Genomic DNA, 18,882 nt, shown 5'->3' on the forward strand with positions numbered 1-18,882 from the left:
AAGATCTCACACATCTGGGTTAAGTGGACTGTGCATCTGAGTCAGTATTAGGGAACTTTCTTCTTATTTCACCGCTTGTTGACACGCAGACAGACAACCACCACAGGTCCGTGAATGACAACACCTGCCCCCAGCAGAGGGAAGCATGGGGGATTTCTGCCACGGCAGATCTGTGACTAACATCCACCCCAGCGGATGTGTTTTCCTGAGCACAGACACTGTCACCCTCAGAAAGCAGGAGGACCCTGGGCCGAAGCAGCCCCAGAGGAGCTCCAGGTCCTCTTCCTCTTACCTTAAACTAGAAACTCAGATGGAAATGAATGCGTGACTTGGCCAAGGTCACCTCAGTGTCTGTCAGGGCAACTGTGACAGCCAGAGGCCCAAGCTCCGCCCTGTGCAGATGGAATCCAAGCAAGGTACCCTCAAGGCTAACCCACGACAGAAACCACACTCTCGCCTTTGGAGTTCTTCACTCAGGAACTTCACTCCCCATCACACATTGTCAGTGGTGGAATCTAACGACCAATTTTGTCAACACTTTTCCCAAGTGGTGACAATGACCTGCCTGGCACTGGCACAACGTGACAAGTGACACGTGATGGGCAGCCGTCCGCCAGCACGCAAGGCTCCAGGGGCAGGAGAGGTTCGTTCATCCTTGTGTTTAATTCCTTAGAACAATGGTTCTCAATGCAGGTGCCCAGGGGTGCTTTGAGATCCCGTGGGACATCTGCAGTGGTCAAGATTCAGAGAGTACTGGAATTTGGCAGGCAGAGGTAAGGGAGGTTGAGACGTCCTTCAATGAGCGAGACAGTCTCACCCAACAAAAACTCTCCACACACAAAACTTACAATGAACCAGAACTTCATGAGTGGAAAACATGCTTCTAACTCTCTGAACCCAGAATCTTACTCTATTCAACATTTACACACAAAACATTTTTGCACGGTCTTACTATGACTTGAATTTTCCATGAATTCAACTATTATGTAAGTCTAGAAAAAATTATACTTTGCTTTATGTGAAAGTTCATTAGGAACTGCTCACCATTCTGTAATATTCCATCACCAGCTGGGGGCTGAACTCCCAGTGTCACACCTGGGTCCATCTGCAGGGACCGCCCCCAGTCACCAGGACGCAACACACCAGGTGGGACATCCCGCTTTTTCACGGCCAACCATGACCACATTGAAATGTGTTGTCTTATTACACAATACTATCACATTCATTCTCTATAGCTAGGGCAGTCTATTAATTATAAGTTATAAATTACATTTTCTTTTTTTTTTTGAGACATAAATTATATTTTCTAAAAACTGCATTTTAGGGTAAGAGGACATTATCCCAAAAAACTATCCTAAAAAAAAAGGCATTGGGTACAACAGCTTTGCACACCTGACCTTGGAGCCCAACAGCGTCCCTGCACAGAGGACACGGTAGACAAACTCCTGCTGGGGGGAAACACGTGAGTGACAGCATTTGTGCAGGGCGAAGGCCCCGTCTCAGAGTAACACATGAACGATCCCCAGCTTCCGCCTGCGAACTGAGATGCCAACTCCACCAGCAGCAGCAGAGCTCGGAAGACGGCCGGGTACCGTTTCCAAAACCCCAGGCACATCCGAGAGTTCAGAGGCACCACTGCTTCAGCCAGCACAGCAGCCATCATCTGGAGCTGCCCCCAGACTTCCCACACTCCCTGGAGAGGTCCACAAAGCACCTAACCCAGCGCCAACCACCAGCACACATGTGCAAGGTGGCACCCGCAGCACACACGGGCAGGGTGGCACCCGCAGCACACATGGGCAGCAAGGTCACCACGGTCCTTCCAGGCTTGCTGCGGCTCTCATTCCTCGGCGTCCACATGTCCTCCCCGGCCCCCCCGCTGCCGTCCCCCCCGCTGCCGTCCCACCATTCTCTCTCCTCCCAGACACACCGGGCAGAAGGCTACGGCCAGGCCAGGGAAGCTGAAGTGAGTAGCGCTCAGTCAAAAGGCCCCTCGTCAAGCACAAAGCCATGCCATGTCCACTGCCTTAAGCAGGACTTCTTTCTGGCCAGGTGTGGGGAAGGCTAGCGACACCAGAGCCTGAGCTTCAGCGCGAGTTGTCAGCTGTAATATCTGGCAGGAAGCCTTGGATGAGTGGACACCAAGCAGGTCCGAGACTTTCTAAGACATCATAAAGCTTCTACTCAAACAGTTCGCAAACTACCACACAGCTTTCTAAGATTAGACTCATTAGACTCTACTTTTTAAAAATAAGCAAAATAAAAACTGCAGATTTGAATGAAAAGTTTGATATATTCGTGTGAAATGTATAAACACCACATACGAAGAAAAACATATCTAAAGACTAGCCAGGCGGAGCAGGAAAAAGGAAAGAAGCACACGCACATCTTCTAAGATCTGCTGGGTTAGTTCCAAAGCAAAGGTGCATGGGTCGGCTTTATGTGCAAAGGAAACGTGAGGATGACTTCAGGTCATCCTGGCAGGATGCCATGTGTTCGCTTTTGGTCTAACTAAAGTCAGCTTTGGTTAGAAACCGCCGAGACTGCTGAGGCAGACACCGCCCATCTCCAGCAAACTGAGCCACTAAGCTGCGGGCCTGGGCGAGGAGGTGACACGCTTCTCCCCAGGTGACCTGAAGGCCCCGGCACCCTGGTCTGTTCTTACCATCGCACTTTGTTGCACGTCTGGGTTGCCCCGAGAGGGGAGCCGGCCACCATGGGAACCTGGATGGGGCTGTGCTGCTTGTTCGTGACCAGATCCAGCTTTTCTTCTAAGGATTTACAAGTAGCCTCCAGGGCTTGCAATTTGGCTTCAATGCTATCCAACCGCAAGCAGATTGTCTGGTTGATGGAATACAGGAATGACTGGAAGTGAAAAAAGACCGGCTTTAGGAAGGGTCTCCTGAATTGTAAGAAGACAACCCCAAGAAACACCAAACAGCTATTTCCTGATCTCAACTCCATCTAGTCAGACAGAACAATCCCCACACTGGAACTAGCTCGTGAGCTATAAGCCAGAAACATGTGAGTAATGAGTTCACATTTTACACACGAGTCACACGTCCTGTTTCAAATGTGATGATTTAATCGTGGTTTCACTTCTATGTGCGGTTGCAATTCTTTGTTAAGCCCATTTAATTTTAAAAAAGGATATACTTTAATATGTTATTATTAATCAGTAAATTTACACATAAAACTAGTCAAATCTTCTCAACAATAAAAACAGATTACACCTAACATCAAAACAGCATAAAAGCCACAGGCCATGCACATTCACCTCACACCCTGCTGCCTAATCGGAAAAGGTGATTGGATCCCCTGTGGCCCTGACTTGGGATTTGGTCCGGAGGCTCCTGTGGGGCTCTTGAGCAGCAAGCTTGCCACCTAGTGGTTGGCAAAGCCGGACTCCACATCTGACCTTTCCGGCTGAGTCTCCTCCAGATTCCTAACTCCAAGTAACCACAGTGAGCCGTGACGTGCCACACTCCAAACCCAAGAAACAGAGAAACACACAAACCAGAAAGAGAAGAACTTCACTTCCCCAGCTGCCGTCCCAGCCAGGAGCCACCATGAGCACACGTGGAAACGTGTTAATCACGCAGAATTGCACTGTGCAAAACAGAGACCCTCTACCAGGTCTCACCAGCAGACAGGACACTCCTTCGGGTCTAGGGAGGGACAGGTTGGGGGAGCGCGCACCAGCCCTGCTTAGTAGTCAGGAAGGCTGGCACCTGCCTTAAGAATCAATAGCTGAAAATAGCACAGAATTCGTGTTTCGTCTTTCTCTCTCCTTTCCTGCCCATGACCTAAACAGTGTAGGGCCCAAAATGCACACATCAGAAGGAAGGGGGAGGTAGGCTTGGGATAGCAGGGGCGGCACTGCGGCAGCCACTGAGAGCTGGCCGTGGAGCTTGCAGCACAGGGGAGCGGGAGGCCGGCCCACATTCACAGGGCGGCAGGAGGCCGGCCCACATTGGAGCTGGAACAGCCTTCCCACTAACTGCAGCTGACCTACAACACTGCTTACGCCCACTCTCCTTTCTGATCTCAAGGGAATCTGCAGAATATCAAAATTACAGTGATATCATACATCATGTAGCTGGCATGGAAACCTGGTGTACATAGTGGCAGGGACAGCGCTGCAGGAGGGAAAATCCACATATTGTCCAACAACTCACCTTTTCTCAGGTCACCACCTCTCTCCTGGCAAGATTCACCACTGGGCGCTGATATAGACAGGAGCTAAAGAAACCAACTGAAACTCACCCTCCCTGACTGACTACTCTCTGTTGAAGGTGCGTGTGAGAGAGGGAAGGAGCCACGGCATCAGGTGGACCCAACCCAGGTGATGACACTCAATCAGCTTATTTACAAAGGAGGCACGGTCCATGGCATGACAAACATGCGTCGTCTTGAAAAGCAACAATAGATGGCTGAATCCCTGAATGGCCACGGATAACCCCGCTATTTTCAACAACTGGAGAACATCAAATGTTTGGCTCTCAAATTCTTTAAACAGTACACCCATATTATTTTAATTCTGAATTACAAATGATTCTGCCTGGGGTTTTGGGGAAAATCACTCTTATATACCAATAACACAACCTACAGCCACGCACACGACTCTACGCAACTCGCATTCAACCAGGGACCCAACCTCTTCTCAACAGTGGGACAAGGACAAAGGCAGGACCACTTCCATGCCCACTTTATCTATTTCTGTGCTATGTGGAATAGATGTGTCTTCTGATAAAATCACAAGTGCGTTTTACTTAGGGAATGATAACACAGTGTTCACTAACAGAGCCACATCCTATCCATTGGCTGGAAATAGGCATTTTACAGTGAATTTATTTGTAAGTTTTTCATACACATTTACACTGCTTCTCCTTGTTAACAAAACAAATTAAATATTACCAAACAGACACCCTGTGTAAGTAGAGGAATTCCATGAAAAGTGACTTTGGTTTTGTGTTGCTCTCGTAACCTTCTCACATGTGCCAATATTTACCTCCGTGACTCTGCAAACACTGGAACCAGCCAAGCAAATTCAAAGATCCAAAAATAATCAACTGAAGGAGCAATTCCCAAGAACCCCATCTAGTGAACTTCAGAATCTAAGTGACGTAAATGGCAGACACAGAAGTCATTCATCACTGGAAGAAAGTTCACTTTCCTTCCATCCAAGATGGGCCTGCAGGTGTGTGGGAACATGCCTCCTTCGGCAGCATCTCAAAGTAAACAATTCTTACTCTTCTTGCTCTTCAAGAGAAAAAATGGCTCACACTCTTCTGTAGCGGGCTGCCTGGTGATATGGCCACATCCTAAACTGATACATCCACATCCTAACCGCCAGAACCTATCCATGTGGTCTCTTTGGAAACTGTGCAGATGTAATTTAGAAACTCTTTGGGTCTGTGTAGATGTCATTTAGTCAATGAGATCAACCTGGATTAGGGTGGGCCTTAAATCCAATGACAAGTCCTTACTAGAGGAGAGAAGGGGAAACAGCCACAGACACACAGAGGCGGCAGCAACATGAAGAGGAAGGCAGAGCTGGAAGGAGCCCCACAAGCTGAGGCAGGCCCGGAGCCACCAGAAGCTGGAAGAGGCAGGAAGGATCCACCTTCTAGAACTTTTGGAGGGAGCGAGACCCTGCCTGCATCTTGGTTTTGGATCTCTGGCCTCCACAGCTGAGAGGCTACATTTTTAAGCCATCCCACTGATGGCGATTTGTTACAGCAGCCCTTGAAATCTGCAGTGCACTACACATAAGAGAACACTGCAGTGCACTACACATCACAGAACAGAGCCAGATTTTTACCTTTATAGACGGATCCTGGCAATTGATTTCTAGTCGCTGGCGTTTCAAAGCAGGTTCGTCTTCATCTGTCACTACATGATTCTCCAAAACAACTGAAATCAGTGACAGAGAAAAAAAATGTTTAACATGAAAAGTTTTACAGAATTATTTTAACATTAAGATAGTAAACAGTGCTGACACCTTAAGGATGAATGAGAAATAGCAGAACCTATTTCATATTTTACCTTTTTAAACTGATTCTCAGTCAGGCAAAAAAATAGGATAACTCCTTAATCCCAAGAAAAACCCAGACACTGGGTAATTAATGTGCCACGGAGTCAGTCCTCACTCCAAATCTGCAAGCTTCTGACTTCTGACTCAATGCTCTGTGGGGCTGCCCCATTTGGTTTGGTAAAACCCCATCAATAATAATGATTTCTTCCCAACTTTAAAATAAAGTTTTATCTGTTGGTCACCTCATTCCAAAATCAAAGCCACTCTATCTGCAGGTCCACAACTAAAAGGGGTAAAAAAACACTGAATATCACATGTCATAAGTGCTGATAATCAAAACAGTCTCAACCTTAACACACTAAGTGACAGAACCCCAACCCTCCCAGGCACAGCTGAGACCAGCTGCCCCCATCACACAGCAAGCGTCAGGTGATCGTCACGGCTTCCCACAGGATAAGCAACTCGGCCTCAGCTCAGGGCGGCCACAGTGTGGTCCCAGCCTCCTTCCTTTTGTCTAAAACTGACTACAAAAACAATGTCAAAGAAAACCTCAAAATCAAAGACCAACATCGGCCACAACCGCCTCATCTCTGCAAATCACGTTTCTATCTGTCTGTGACCCTTCTGGTCCTTTTCCTTAGACCCAGTCAATTTTTAAAAATTTACATATTTGCAGTTACACATACAAGCTTAAGGTCAACAGTTCTTGTTAAAGATTGTACACTGTGCCATGAGTGTTTTTTCTTCTGATTTCCTTGCCTGAAATGACAGTGTGAACTGTCTAGTGCACTCCTACCATGCTCTACATGCTCACACATTGAGATAAACAAACAGCATACATGTGGGAGGTGAGAGACCATCTACCTCATCAACAGGTTGGTCTGCAGCCTTCCTCTTCACTGAGCAACAAATATGGACTCTGGGTTAATATTAATCGTTTTGTTTGTTTGTTGTTTTTGTTTTTTAAGAGATGAGGCCTTGCTATGTCACCCAGGCTGGACTCAAACTCCTGTACTCAAGGGACCCCCCCACCTCAGCCCAAATAGCCGGGACTATCCAGGTTAATAGCTTTAAGTTTTTAACAGTAATACCAGTGTGTGGTATTTACAAAAATGAATGCCAGTATATAAGAATAGATACTATATACATGCATACATATGAGCATGCTTACTGTAACACTTCTGGTAGAAAAAAAATCAGCAATCTGAATGCTGGCCACTGGGAATACCCTACAGCACATGCACACCTTGGCACGCCATCTGCTTTCAAGGGCACCCACACCACAGCCAAGCAGGATGACCTCACTGTGGCCAGATGACACCTGCCCTGCTCTGCTGGTGCTGTGCCCCAGCCCTTCCCATTCTACCAACCCTCCAGCCACCTCCACCAGGGAAATCTAACCACCTTCTGTCCAGCCCCACTCAAACGCCGCCTTGTTCGGGAAGCCATTCCTGGAAGGGCCTCAACTCACACCTGTTTATACTGTGACACCAACAAGGTCACAGCACCCATCCCATAGCAGACCACCCTCCCAGCACCTTACATACAAGGCTGCCCACAAATGTGGGTGAAGCACTCCTGGCTGGCATTCAGATGCTCCAGGTGCTAGAGGAAAGCCAAGTGCACAGGCCTCTCTGGTCCCTGCCTCCACCTCCACCAAAGCAACTCCCCTCAGACGTGTTACATAGATTGACATTCCGAAGAAGATCTTAACAGGGAAACAAAAAAGAGTATCCATGCCTTTAAGCCTGTACACACTAGATGATTCATCTCAAAACTCTAAAACTTAAAGATGCTGAATCGTCCCGCAGTCCTAACAGGAACCTCACAGGTCCTAGGCAAAAGCAGTCAAATCTGATCTACCTGGTGGGAAATTACCCAAAGCCAAGGACCACTGTCGGCTGATTCCGGTATTTGATTTTGACGTTATCTTTGACATTGTTTTTGTAGTCAGTTTTAGACAAAAGGAAGGAGGCTGGTACCACACTGTGGCCGCCCTGAGCTGAGGCCGAGTTGCTTAACCTGTGAGAAGCCGTGACAATCACCTGACGCTTGCTGTGTGATGGGGGCAGCTGGTCTCAGCTGTGCCTGGGAGGGTTGGGGTTCTGTCACTTAGTGTGCTAAGGTTGAGACTGTTTTGATTATCAGCACCTCTGACACACTGGTCACACACTGGTATTACTGTTAAAAACTTAAAGCTATTAACCTGGATAGTCCCAGCTACTCAGGGGCTGAGGTGGGGGGGGGGGGTCCCTTGAGTACAGCACACAGCTCTGCCTTCGCCCTCATGACTCCTCAGAGGCAGGGAGTGCGTCAACCATCTCCACCTAAGCCTATGCAGATGAATTCTCACTTAATGAAACTTTTAAAACTCCATGCCTACAAGTGCCTGTGATTAGTCAAAGGTTCTCAGGACCTCATTCTAAGGCTCTTTACTGTCATTGGAAACTGGTCATCGCACCAGGCCTGGAAGAACAGAGAGAGACTCTCATACTCATTACTCTAACCTTTTAGTTTGCTGAGAAGAAAACAAGTCCAGAAAGGTTACGGGACTTCTCTGGGGTCACAGAGCTAGTTTCATCATAACAGCAGAAAAGAGGCATGCAGTAACTCCAGTAGTGACTCCACAGGTAGTGGGACAGCAAGTGACATTTATTTTCTTCTTTGTACTTTGCTGCTTTTTGTATGTGTTGCTTTTTATAATTTTGTACGCATTACTGTTACAATTAGACAAAAGAACTCCTAGTTCATTTTAAAGATATCACAATCAGGCTGGGTGCGGTGGCTCACATCCATAATCCCAGCACTTTGGGAGGCCGAGGTGAGTGGATCACCTGAGGTCAGCAGTTCGAGACCAGCCTGGCCAACATGGTGAAACCCCCGTCTCTACTGAATATACAAAAATTAGCCGGGCATGGTGGCGGGCGCCTGTAATCCCAGCTACTTGGGAGGCTGAGGCAGGAGAATCGCTTGAATCCAGGAGACAAAGGTTGCAGTGAGCTGAGATCACGCCACTGCACTCCAGCCTGGCAACAGAGCAAAACTCTGTCTTAATTAAACAAATAAAGATATCACAATCAATCAACTGCAAGGACACGCCTGATGCAAGTCACAATTTTTGCATTCAGACAGGTAGAGTGAGCACAAGCCATGGTCGGTACACACCAAGTCAGATGATCCCAGAAGTCTTTCTTTTAAACAAAAATAAGGAAAAATTGGAAAGACATACACATCAACAATTTAAAAGCTGCTATAACCAGCAGAATTATGGAAAATTTTTATTTCTTCTACTTTCTTGACTATCCTGTTAAACTTTATTAGATGCATACTTTCGAGACGAGGAAAGTACCTTAAACCCACTATGAATGCAAATGTGTTTGACACATCAAGGTACCTGCAGCTGTGCACACTTTCTCCTGGGCCAGAGACTGCAGGCTTTGTACTGGGGCAGGCCTCAGAGCTCTGCGCACAGTAGGTTGTTTTGTTTTGTTTTGTTTGGTTTTTTGAGAAAGAGTCTCACTCTGTCGCCCAGGCTGGAGTACGGTGGCGCGGTCTCAGCTCACTGCAACCTCCACCTCCTGGGTTCATGCCATTCTCCTGCCTCAGCCTCCTGAGTACCTGGGACTACAGGCGCCCGCCACCACGCCCGGCTAATTTTTAGTATTTTTTTGTATTTTTAGTAGAGACAGGGTTTCACCGTGTTTGCCAGGCTGGTCTCGATCTCCTGACTTCGTGATGCGCCCGCCTCAGCCTCCCAAGGTGCTGAGATTACAGGTGTGAGCCACCACGCCTGCCCGAAACAGTAGGCTTTTAATAAATACTCAAGAAATCGTAGTTCTCAGGCATTTAAGGAACAGAGTTGGAACAAAATCAAGATTCGAAATTATTTCTCTAAGCCTTCTTTGGGCCACAGTCTACAAAGAGAGATTTATTGGGGAAGTAGGCTGTCAGAACTTTAATGGTTCTGAAATCACTGAAAATGATGTAACTGGAACACTTTTATTTTACAAGATGACACTGTATGTTTTCTAAAGAAACTGTCATTTGCCTTCTAAACTAGAAACAGGGATTTGTAAAATAATGTGCTGTGATTGTGTGGAAAACTAACCAACAGCACTCCTGAAACGCTGCCTTCGTGTTCCCCTGGGACTGCTCACCTCACCCCAAAACTATTTCTACTGCCCTCCCCTTCCACACTACAACTAGTCTCCAAAGGTAGTTTTCTCGACTAACAAAGCAAATAGATCATATGAACAGACATCAGACTTTCTTAGGAGATTTCTGAAAACTCTCTCTTCTGGGGGAATAAACTGTCAGCATTTCGATTCAAACATTCCTGAAAGAATAACCAGGCAACCGAAACACTCAGTGACTTAACTGTGGTGGGCTGGTCACTTCAAACTTAACGGAACAATAAAACATATACTACTTTATGGAAAAAAAAAAAAGAAGAAGAAATCTTTTTAAAACAGTAAGTGTGGACAAAGTGTTTTCACAGATGAAGAGATACAGTTCCTGAAATTCAGGGTTTCATTTCTCAAGGGTCTCCTAAACAAACAAACAGTTATGATTTCAAAGTAGACATGTGCCTTTAACATCATTTTTAAAAATTACCAGCCTTAGTAAAGGTGTAGAAAAAACTTCCTCTCAAGCACTTCGGTGGAAGAATTAGTAAAACATTTCTAGAAAACCTGTCAGTGTCTTAACAAAATTTTAAACACATGTAGCAACTCTACTTCTAGGAAGTTATCTATTTGCCAAGATATATATGCAAGGATCTTCCCTATAGGGTTGTGTATGAAGGAAAAATCAGACAGACTATGCCAGGAGCCCTCTGAAAGAGAAGAGTCAACTGTGCAGAGGGCACCTGTGAATGAATCCTGCGGAGCTGCTAAAAGAGCAGACTTTTTTTTTTTTTTTTTTTTTGACAGAGTCTCGCTCTGTCGCCCAGGCTGGAGTGCAGTGGCGCGATCTCGGCTCACTGCAACCTCCGCCTCCCGGGTTCATGCCATTCTCTTGCCTCAGCCTCTCCGAGTAGCTGGGACTACAGGTGCCCGCCACCACGCCCGGCTAATTTTTTGTATTTTTAGTAGAGACGGGGTTTCACCATGGTCTCGATCTCCTGATGTCGTGATCCGCCCGCCTCGGCCTCCCAAAGTGCTGGGATTACAAGCGTGAGCCACCACGCCCGGCCTAACAGACTTACACACATAACATGGCGACGCCGCACACAGGGGATTACACACACGACATGGTAAGGTTCCATGACACTGCACACAGGGGATTACACATACAACATGGTAAGGTTCCATGACACTGCACACAGGGGGTTACACATACAACATGGTTAAGGTTCCATGACGCCGCACACAGGGATGGCAGGGGAGAGTGTAGAAGAACACACGCACACCCCCGAGGAGCGGGAGTGGGGACAGCCCTCGAGACAAAGTGTCACAGGGGCCCCCTGCAGAAGGGAGGTGGTGTTGAGGCTGCAGGGGCGCGGGAAGGGAGGGGCCGACAGTGTTCACATCTCTAGGATTCAGACTTTTCATACGCAGCATGCATTACTTTTTCTTCTACTTAAAGAAAAGAAAATAACAGGAGCAGCTTTTGGGTTTTAAAGAATAAAGAGAATAACATTTCACCTACTGTCCCACAGCTCTGTACCTGGGTGGTCAGGGCTCAGGTCTTCCACTGCAATCTGAACCACATCCGCCAGGTCGTGTTCCGACATCATCCAGAGCACAGGAGAGTGGCCAGTCAACACGCAAGAGTTCAACTCACAGCGGGGCTGGCTTTTGGTCACCTACCAAACAGAAGCAAAGGACGAGGAGAGGACATTAACCATCGCTACACGCGAAATCATGAAAACCACGAGCCGTGCACGTGTATGCAAGAGGCCCTGAATGTCTGTGGAGTTTCACATGCAGGGTTCTTCTTGCCGCAAACTACCAAAAGGTTAGTTTCTTTGAAAATTAACAAAAAGCTGAAAACGCCACCCGCTGCCTCTTTCCTTAACCACTGGATGAGCCACCCAGGGCCTCTCCATTTCCACTGCGTTCCTCATGCCCTTCCAAAGCCACCTTCCCAACACTGGCTTGGAAACGTCAGCCCAAGTCTCCAGTGGGGCCTGATTGCCTACAGCAAACGCCCTGTCACTTCCTGCTCCCGAGGGGCCTCAGCCCTGCTACACTCACCACACCCCAGAAAGCAGCATCCCTTCCCACCCACACCACCGGTCTCCATGGTGATACGCCATCTCTCCTCCCAAATCTCTCCCAGCTGCACGCTTCCATCTAGACTACAATCCACACTCCGTTTCTGCTACCCCACAAGCCCGGCGGAGTGGCAGCACCTCTGTTCTGCTTCCTTTCTGCTCTCAGGTTCTGTCCTGAAGCTGAGCATCCTGCCACCATGACCAAGGAGGAACCATCTGTCCTGTCCACAATTGTGCTGTCCAGGGCGGGGCTGTCCCCGAGCCTCGCACAGTATCTGAAACACAGTCAGGGGCTTTCCCCCAGCTCCTGTGACGCTCTGATTAGACCTCAAGAGAACTTATTTTCCAAAGTAAAAATAAGGCTGCATCATTCTAACTATGGTCTATGGACACACAGATCCGAATACAGTACTGCAAAATAGGATGTCGTAGAAATGAGGAATGAATGTGACCATAATATTTTTTATCAGATTATACTTTATATTTTAATTATTGACCCATATATGGCATAAACTGTCTTCCCTGAACTACACTACACACTTCTTGAGGGCAGAAACCCTGTGCCCAGCTCTGTACAGGGTACAGCTCCTTTCATCAGGAAGAGTCCGTTCACTGTCCCTAACCACAACCCCCATCGCAGAAGGAAAAGTAAGGTTTTCAGGTCACATGGTTTCAACTCGAGTCTATTCACAACTTCTGTTCATGGATAAGTCCCAACAGGAATGAAATTACATAAGCAGGCCTCACACGTGTCCTTACATCCAATAAATAATGCAGTTCCTCCTCTCCTTTGTCTAGATTTAAATTTTACAGCTTAAATGGCAACTCTAGAATTTTTTTCTTTTTTTCCTTTTTTTTTTTTTTTTTTTGAGATGGAGTTTTGCTCTTGTTGCCCAGGCTGGAATGCAGTGGTGCAATCTCGGCTTACCTCAACCTCCACCTCCTGGGTTCAAGCAATTTTCCTGCCTCAGCCTCCTGAATAGCTGGGATTACAGGCATGCGCCACCACACCCAGCTAATTTTGTATTTTTAGTAGAGACGGGGGTTTCTCCATGTTGGTCGGGTTGGTCTTGAACTCCAGCACACGTGATCTGCCCGCCTCGACCTCCCAAGGTGCTGGGATTACAGGCGTGAGCCACCGTGCCTGGCCTCAGCTCTAGAATTTCTTGGGGATAACGATTTGTGGAAGAAGAAGCAAAGTACTGTCTTAAGTATTTCTTTATAGAGTAAAGGCAATATTTTTCATAAATGTGTGATCAAATACACGATCAATAAAATAGCAAAGGTGTTTTTATTCCCACATTACAACTTTACACAAGATTAGATGAACTGAGGAAACATCAATTAACTGTCCTTAACAAAAAAAAAGAGCTGATGATAAATAACTGGAGGGCGAGACACAAAGCCTCAGAGTGACCAGCGCTCAACCTCTAAAAAGTCCAGTTGGGAAAGACGGAATGAGACTGATGTTTAAGCTCCCTAAATCCTCCCATACAGACACACAGAGCTCCAAGGATAGCAAAACCAAAATCCAAGTCAACACCGATAACAGAACGAGGTGACAGGATATTCCTCAAGAACCCCAAAGAACCCCAACCCAAGCAGATGGGGACACTGGAAGCCACAAGGTCAGCATGGCACACGGGCATAGGATGGAGGAAGCAGAGGGAAGCAGGAGCTGGGCCAAGAGCAGCAGCTGCCGGATCCACCAGGAGACCCACACAGGGGCCTGCAGGGCTGACCCAGAGGCCACAGTGTTCTGGACCCCAAGCCCTCTCAAAATGCATTATCCAAAGCTCCCTTTTAGGCCAAATACATTGAAAAGAAACTGCCTGCAACCGAACACAAAATGTGCAGGACATGGAAACTACAGACAAAGGAACATGAAAGCTAATTAAAGGTGGGAGGGAAGAAGACAGCCTAGAGAGATGAGAAATAAGCTGCTGCATTTTTAAAACTTCCTAAAAACAACACAGGAAAGAACCCCAAAACACTGAAATTAGAGAAACGATTCTAAACCAAGCCTCCCTTCTGAGCATTCAGAAAAGCAAAAGTCATAAAAATGAGCAACAGAAAGTACTGAGGCCAAATATCACGCAAAAAAAATGTATTTCTTACAATAATAAGAAGCAAAATAACATCACTGCAGACAACAAAAACATTCTAGAAACGTGTCCCCCAAAAAGATGAAAACTAAAAAAAAAACTATATCCTTATAATTCAAAACAAACTGAAATACATTAAACACATAACATACCATTAACCAGAAACCAGCATTAGAAAAACTCAGAAACAAGGTGCTAGAACTCAGAATATATTAGAAACAAAAGAAAAAATAACTTCAGAAATGAAGACTAAACTAGAAGAACCTTAGAACAAACAAACACAATGGTGCCTTAAGAAAAACAAAATGACAAAATTTTCAAGAATAAAAAAGAAATGGAAGAGATGAAAAAAGCTCAAGAAAAAGCAGCACATAAGACAGGAAAAGAAGACCCAACATATGTATAATAAGAGATGCTAAAGACTAAAAACTGGCCAGGCACAGTGGCTCACACCTGTAATCCCAATACTTTGGGAGGCTAAGGCAGGAGGATCATTTGAGGTCGGTAGTTCAAGAGCAGCCTGGGCATGGACTGAGACCCTGACTCTATAAAATATTTTTTAAATTAACTGGGTACAGTGGCACGTGCCTGTGGTCCCTGCTACTCAGGAGGCTGAGGCGGAAAAATCACTTGAGTCTGGGAGGGCAAGGCTGTGGTGAGCTGTGATCGCACCACTATACTCCACCCTGGACAACAGAACAAGACCCTGTCTCGAAAAAAGAAAAACTAAAGCAATGAAATGGAATACTAAAAACTGTAATTCAAGAAAGCTCTCCAGAAAACAGGAGGGAGGGTGCTTGAAACTACTCATTAAAAGGATACACTACAACCTAGGGGAAAAAACAAAAACAAAACCACCAACACCAAGACACAACACCAAGATACAGCCCAATAAAAACACTATTTAAAGAAAAATTCTTTAGCCATCCAAGCAAAAGACTAGGTGACTTATAACAGAAAGAAAATTAGATTATCAAACTCCAACAGAAAAAAAAAAAGGATTAACATATTTAAGACCCACAAGGAAAGGACTGTGAGCCAAGAACTCTATATCCAGACAAAATTACTTTCAAGTATAAAGGCAGCATCCAGTCCTCAGAGAAGAGTATTCCCAAAAATCCCCTCCTGAAGGCACTGGCAACAAACAAGCTTCGGAAAACCAAACCACAGGAGAGGCATCAGGAAGGGCAGCTAGCGGAGCACCCTATGTCCACGCAGGACTGAGACAGAGGAGATGAAGGAGCAGCATGCAAGGCTATGTGCTAAACGCAGACACAATGTAACTGCTTGAAACTGGGAGGAATTGGGAGTACATATAAGAAACAAATGTAACAACTTTCAAAAACAAAAACCAGTGTTACAACGTTCAGTGGCCATAAGGAGTGGTAGAGTTCTTTCTGAGCAATTTTCAAAAACTAACAAAAACAAATGTTACAATGTTCATTCAGTGGCCATAAGAAGTGGTAGAGCTCTTTTTCTTTCTTTCTTTTTTTTTTTTTTTGACATGCAGTCTCACTCTGTTGCCCAGGCTGGAGTGCAGTGGCAGGATCTTGGCTCACTGAAACCTCCGCCTCCCGGGTTCAAGCTATTCTCCAGCCTCAGCCTCCGGAGTAGCTGTGATTATAGGTGCCCACCAGCACGCCTGCCTACTTTTTGTATTTTGGTAGAGACGGGGTTTCACTCCGCAGCCAGGCTGGTCTCAAACTCCCGACCTCAGGTGATTCGCCCACCTTGGCCTCCCAAAGTGCTGGGATGCCAGGCGTGAGCCACCGCGCCCGGCCGATGGAGTTCTGTCTGAGAACGCCTTGTCATCCCTGATGCCCTTGTGGACAAGGAAAAGCAGATTATCAACAATGGTAACAACTTCACTGGGTTGAAAGAGAAATATTTTTAAATTCATGAGTTCATAATATTATTAAGCCTTTAATTTGTTTAATGGTAATAAAAAGAAAAAATCAAGCATTTATTCTGCCTTTCTATACAAATCATATCACTGAAAAACCAAATCATAAGCAATAGAACGTTTCTCTGTATAAAAGTATTCCAACAAAAGAACAGCCATCGTTTTGCAATCCCTGATGAATTAAGAATCTAGGTAACAGAGGTGGCTGTTACCACCAGAAAAAGAAAAACACACACTATCTGCCTCATTAATGAAGAATTCAACACCGTCTATGTGGGAGGCTGCCCTACCGAACAAACAAACATGCTGAATCTAATTAAGCTTCTAGAATCCTAACATTTTCTAAGTGACAGGATATACAGAGGCCAGAAGAACATGCTAAACTACACCACAGAAATGCAAATAGGAAAATCAAAATCAAGACTAGGAAACTCAGCCAAGCGTGGTGGCTCACATCTGTCATCCCAGCACTTTGGAAGGCCAAAGCGGGTGGATCACCTGAGGTCAGCCTGGCCAACATGGCGAAACCCCATCTCTACTAAAAACACAAAAATTAGCAGGGTATGGTGGCACATGCTTGTAATCTCAGCTACTAAGGAGGCTGAGAAAGGAGAATCGCTTAAACCCGGGAGGCGGAGGTTGCAGTGAGCTGAGATTGCGCCACTGCACTCCAGCCTGGGTGACAGAGCAAGGCTCTGTCAAAAAAAAAAAAAAGACCAATCGACCTAATCGAAAAAGAGCATAAGTAAATGAAAATGAATTCACACAAAAATAAGTTATGTAAAGATAGTCAGGCCGGGTGTGGTGGCTCATGCCTGTAATCCAGCGCTTTGGAAGGCCAAGGTGGGCGGATCGAGAGGTCAGGAGCTCGAGACCAGCCTAGCCAACATGGTGAAAGCCCGTCTCTACTAAAGATACAAAAAATTAGATGGGCATGGCGGCACGCACCTGTAATCCCAGCTACTGAGGAGGCTAAGGCAGGAGAATCGCTTGAACCAGGGAGGCAGAGGTTGCAGTGAGCTGAGATTATGCCATTGCACTCCAGACTGGGTGACAGAGTGAGACTGTCTCAAAAAAAAAAAAAAGTCAATCGCGATGTGTAATTTTTTTAAAAAAAAATTAAACAAGACAGCATTTTTCACCAATCAGATTGGCAAAAATCACAAAATATGACACACTTCGCCAGACGATATCAGAAAACATGGCTGTTGCACTTTTGCTGGGGGTGTAAATGGGTACAACCTCTTTGAAGGGCAATAGCTATCAAAATGCTAAATGGCCACAGCCCTTAACCTGGCCATGCCCCACACAGCATTCAGCCAGCACAGACATTCACATATGTGTGCAAAGACCTACATACAAAAAAAAAAAAAAAAAAAAAAAAAACGCAAGGCATTGTTTTTAGCAGCAAAAGAATGGATGTCACATTGCATAGCTAAGGAGGGTATATACCACGCAGCTTCAGGAGTCAACAAGAGCCCCTGAAAAGCGGCTCCCAAGGCGCAGGATCCCGTGAATATCAACGGGGCAGGGCAGTGTGGACGAGGGCAGTGCAGACGACAGGCTATATTTTTAAGAAGTATGTTAGATACGCACAGAATATTTCCGGGTTAAGATATACAAGACCGACAACAGCCTGGGGCATGGGTGAAAAGGAAATTATTTTTCACTTTTCATCCTCTAATAATATTTCCATTTTTATCTTGTGCATTTATCACTTTTCCAAAAAGAAAAAGAAGTATACTTTTAAAAAATGATCAGACAGGAAAATATGCAGATCTAAGCTGTGGGGGGAGGGCCCATTCCAACTCCACCTACCCACGCTCATGTTCTTCAAACACTGGTGCTAGGATCAACACTAGGATCTTGCTCAGCCTTCGGAGCTGCTCCAGGGAAGCAGAAGCCACATGGCCTGACTGAGGGGCCCTGTCAGGCGCAACTAGCATGAAACTTACATGGTGATGCTAAACCTGTGTCCTCTGAAGAGGATCTTTCAGCTCAGAGTCGTCGGTAGTCAGCTTGAAGATCAAAGCTACATGTCACCAATACAGCCTTCTTTTTTCCAAATTAAGAACCAGAAGCAAAGATTATTAAAGGGATAAACTAAACTTTTTTTTTTTTTTTTTTTTTTGAGACGGAGTTTCACTGTTGTTGCCCAGCCTGGAGTGCCATGGCACGATCTCAGCTCACCGCAACCTCCGCCTCCTGGGTTCAAGCGATTCTCCTCCCTCAGTCTCCTTAGTAGCTGAGACTACAGCTGCATGCCACCATGGCCGGCTAATTTTGTATTTTTAGTAGAGATGGGGTTTCACCATGTTGGGTCAGGCTGGTCTCGAACTCCTGGCCTCAGGTGATCCACCCACCTCGGCCTCCCAAAGTGCTGGGATTATAGGGGTGAGCCACCACACCCAGCCAACTAAATTTCCTAATGAAACCAGTAGTCCTCAGTCAAAAGCCAACCAACCAAATTTAAAGGAATTGGTGCATTTAAAACATTTTGGGGTCACAGGTTGCTTTCAGAACCTTTAAAAAAAAAAAAAAAAGGCAAAAAAAACTATAGAAGCTTTTGTGGCCAGGCGTGGTGGCTCACACCTGTAATCCCAGCACTTTGGGAGGCCGA

At 46.0% G+C, this 18,882-nt stretch overlaps 1 protein-coding gene across 1 annotated transcript in view; it reads right to left on the reverse strand.

Annotated features, from left to right (window-relative positions):
• BANP (BTG3 associated nuclear protein) overlaps positions 1 to 18,882 on the reverse strand; it is a 115,215-nt gene that overhangs the window by 85,856 nt on the left and 10,477 nt on the right. The window contains exons 2-4 of the mRNA XM_058440264.1: positions 11,705 to 11,843; positions 5,825 to 5,916; positions 2,666 to 2,865 (exon numbers count right to left, since the gene is read on the reverse strand). Coding sequence (XP_058296247.1) covers positions 2,666 to 2,865; positions 5,825 to 5,916; positions 11,705 to 11,843 — 431 coding nt within the window. The remainder of the gene's footprint in view (positions 1 to 2,665; positions 2,866 to 5,824; positions 5,917 to 11,704; positions 11,844 to 18,882) is intronic.

This window comes from Hylobates moloch, unplaced genomic scaffold (assembly GCF_009828535.3).
Source record: "Hylobates moloch isolate HMO894 unplaced genomic scaffold, HMol_V3 SCAFFOLD_6, whole genome shotgun sequence".
In the NCBI taxonomy this organism is placed as follows: domain Eukaryota; kingdom Metazoa; phylum Chordata; class Mammalia; order Primates; family Hylobatidae; genus Hylobates; species Hylobates moloch.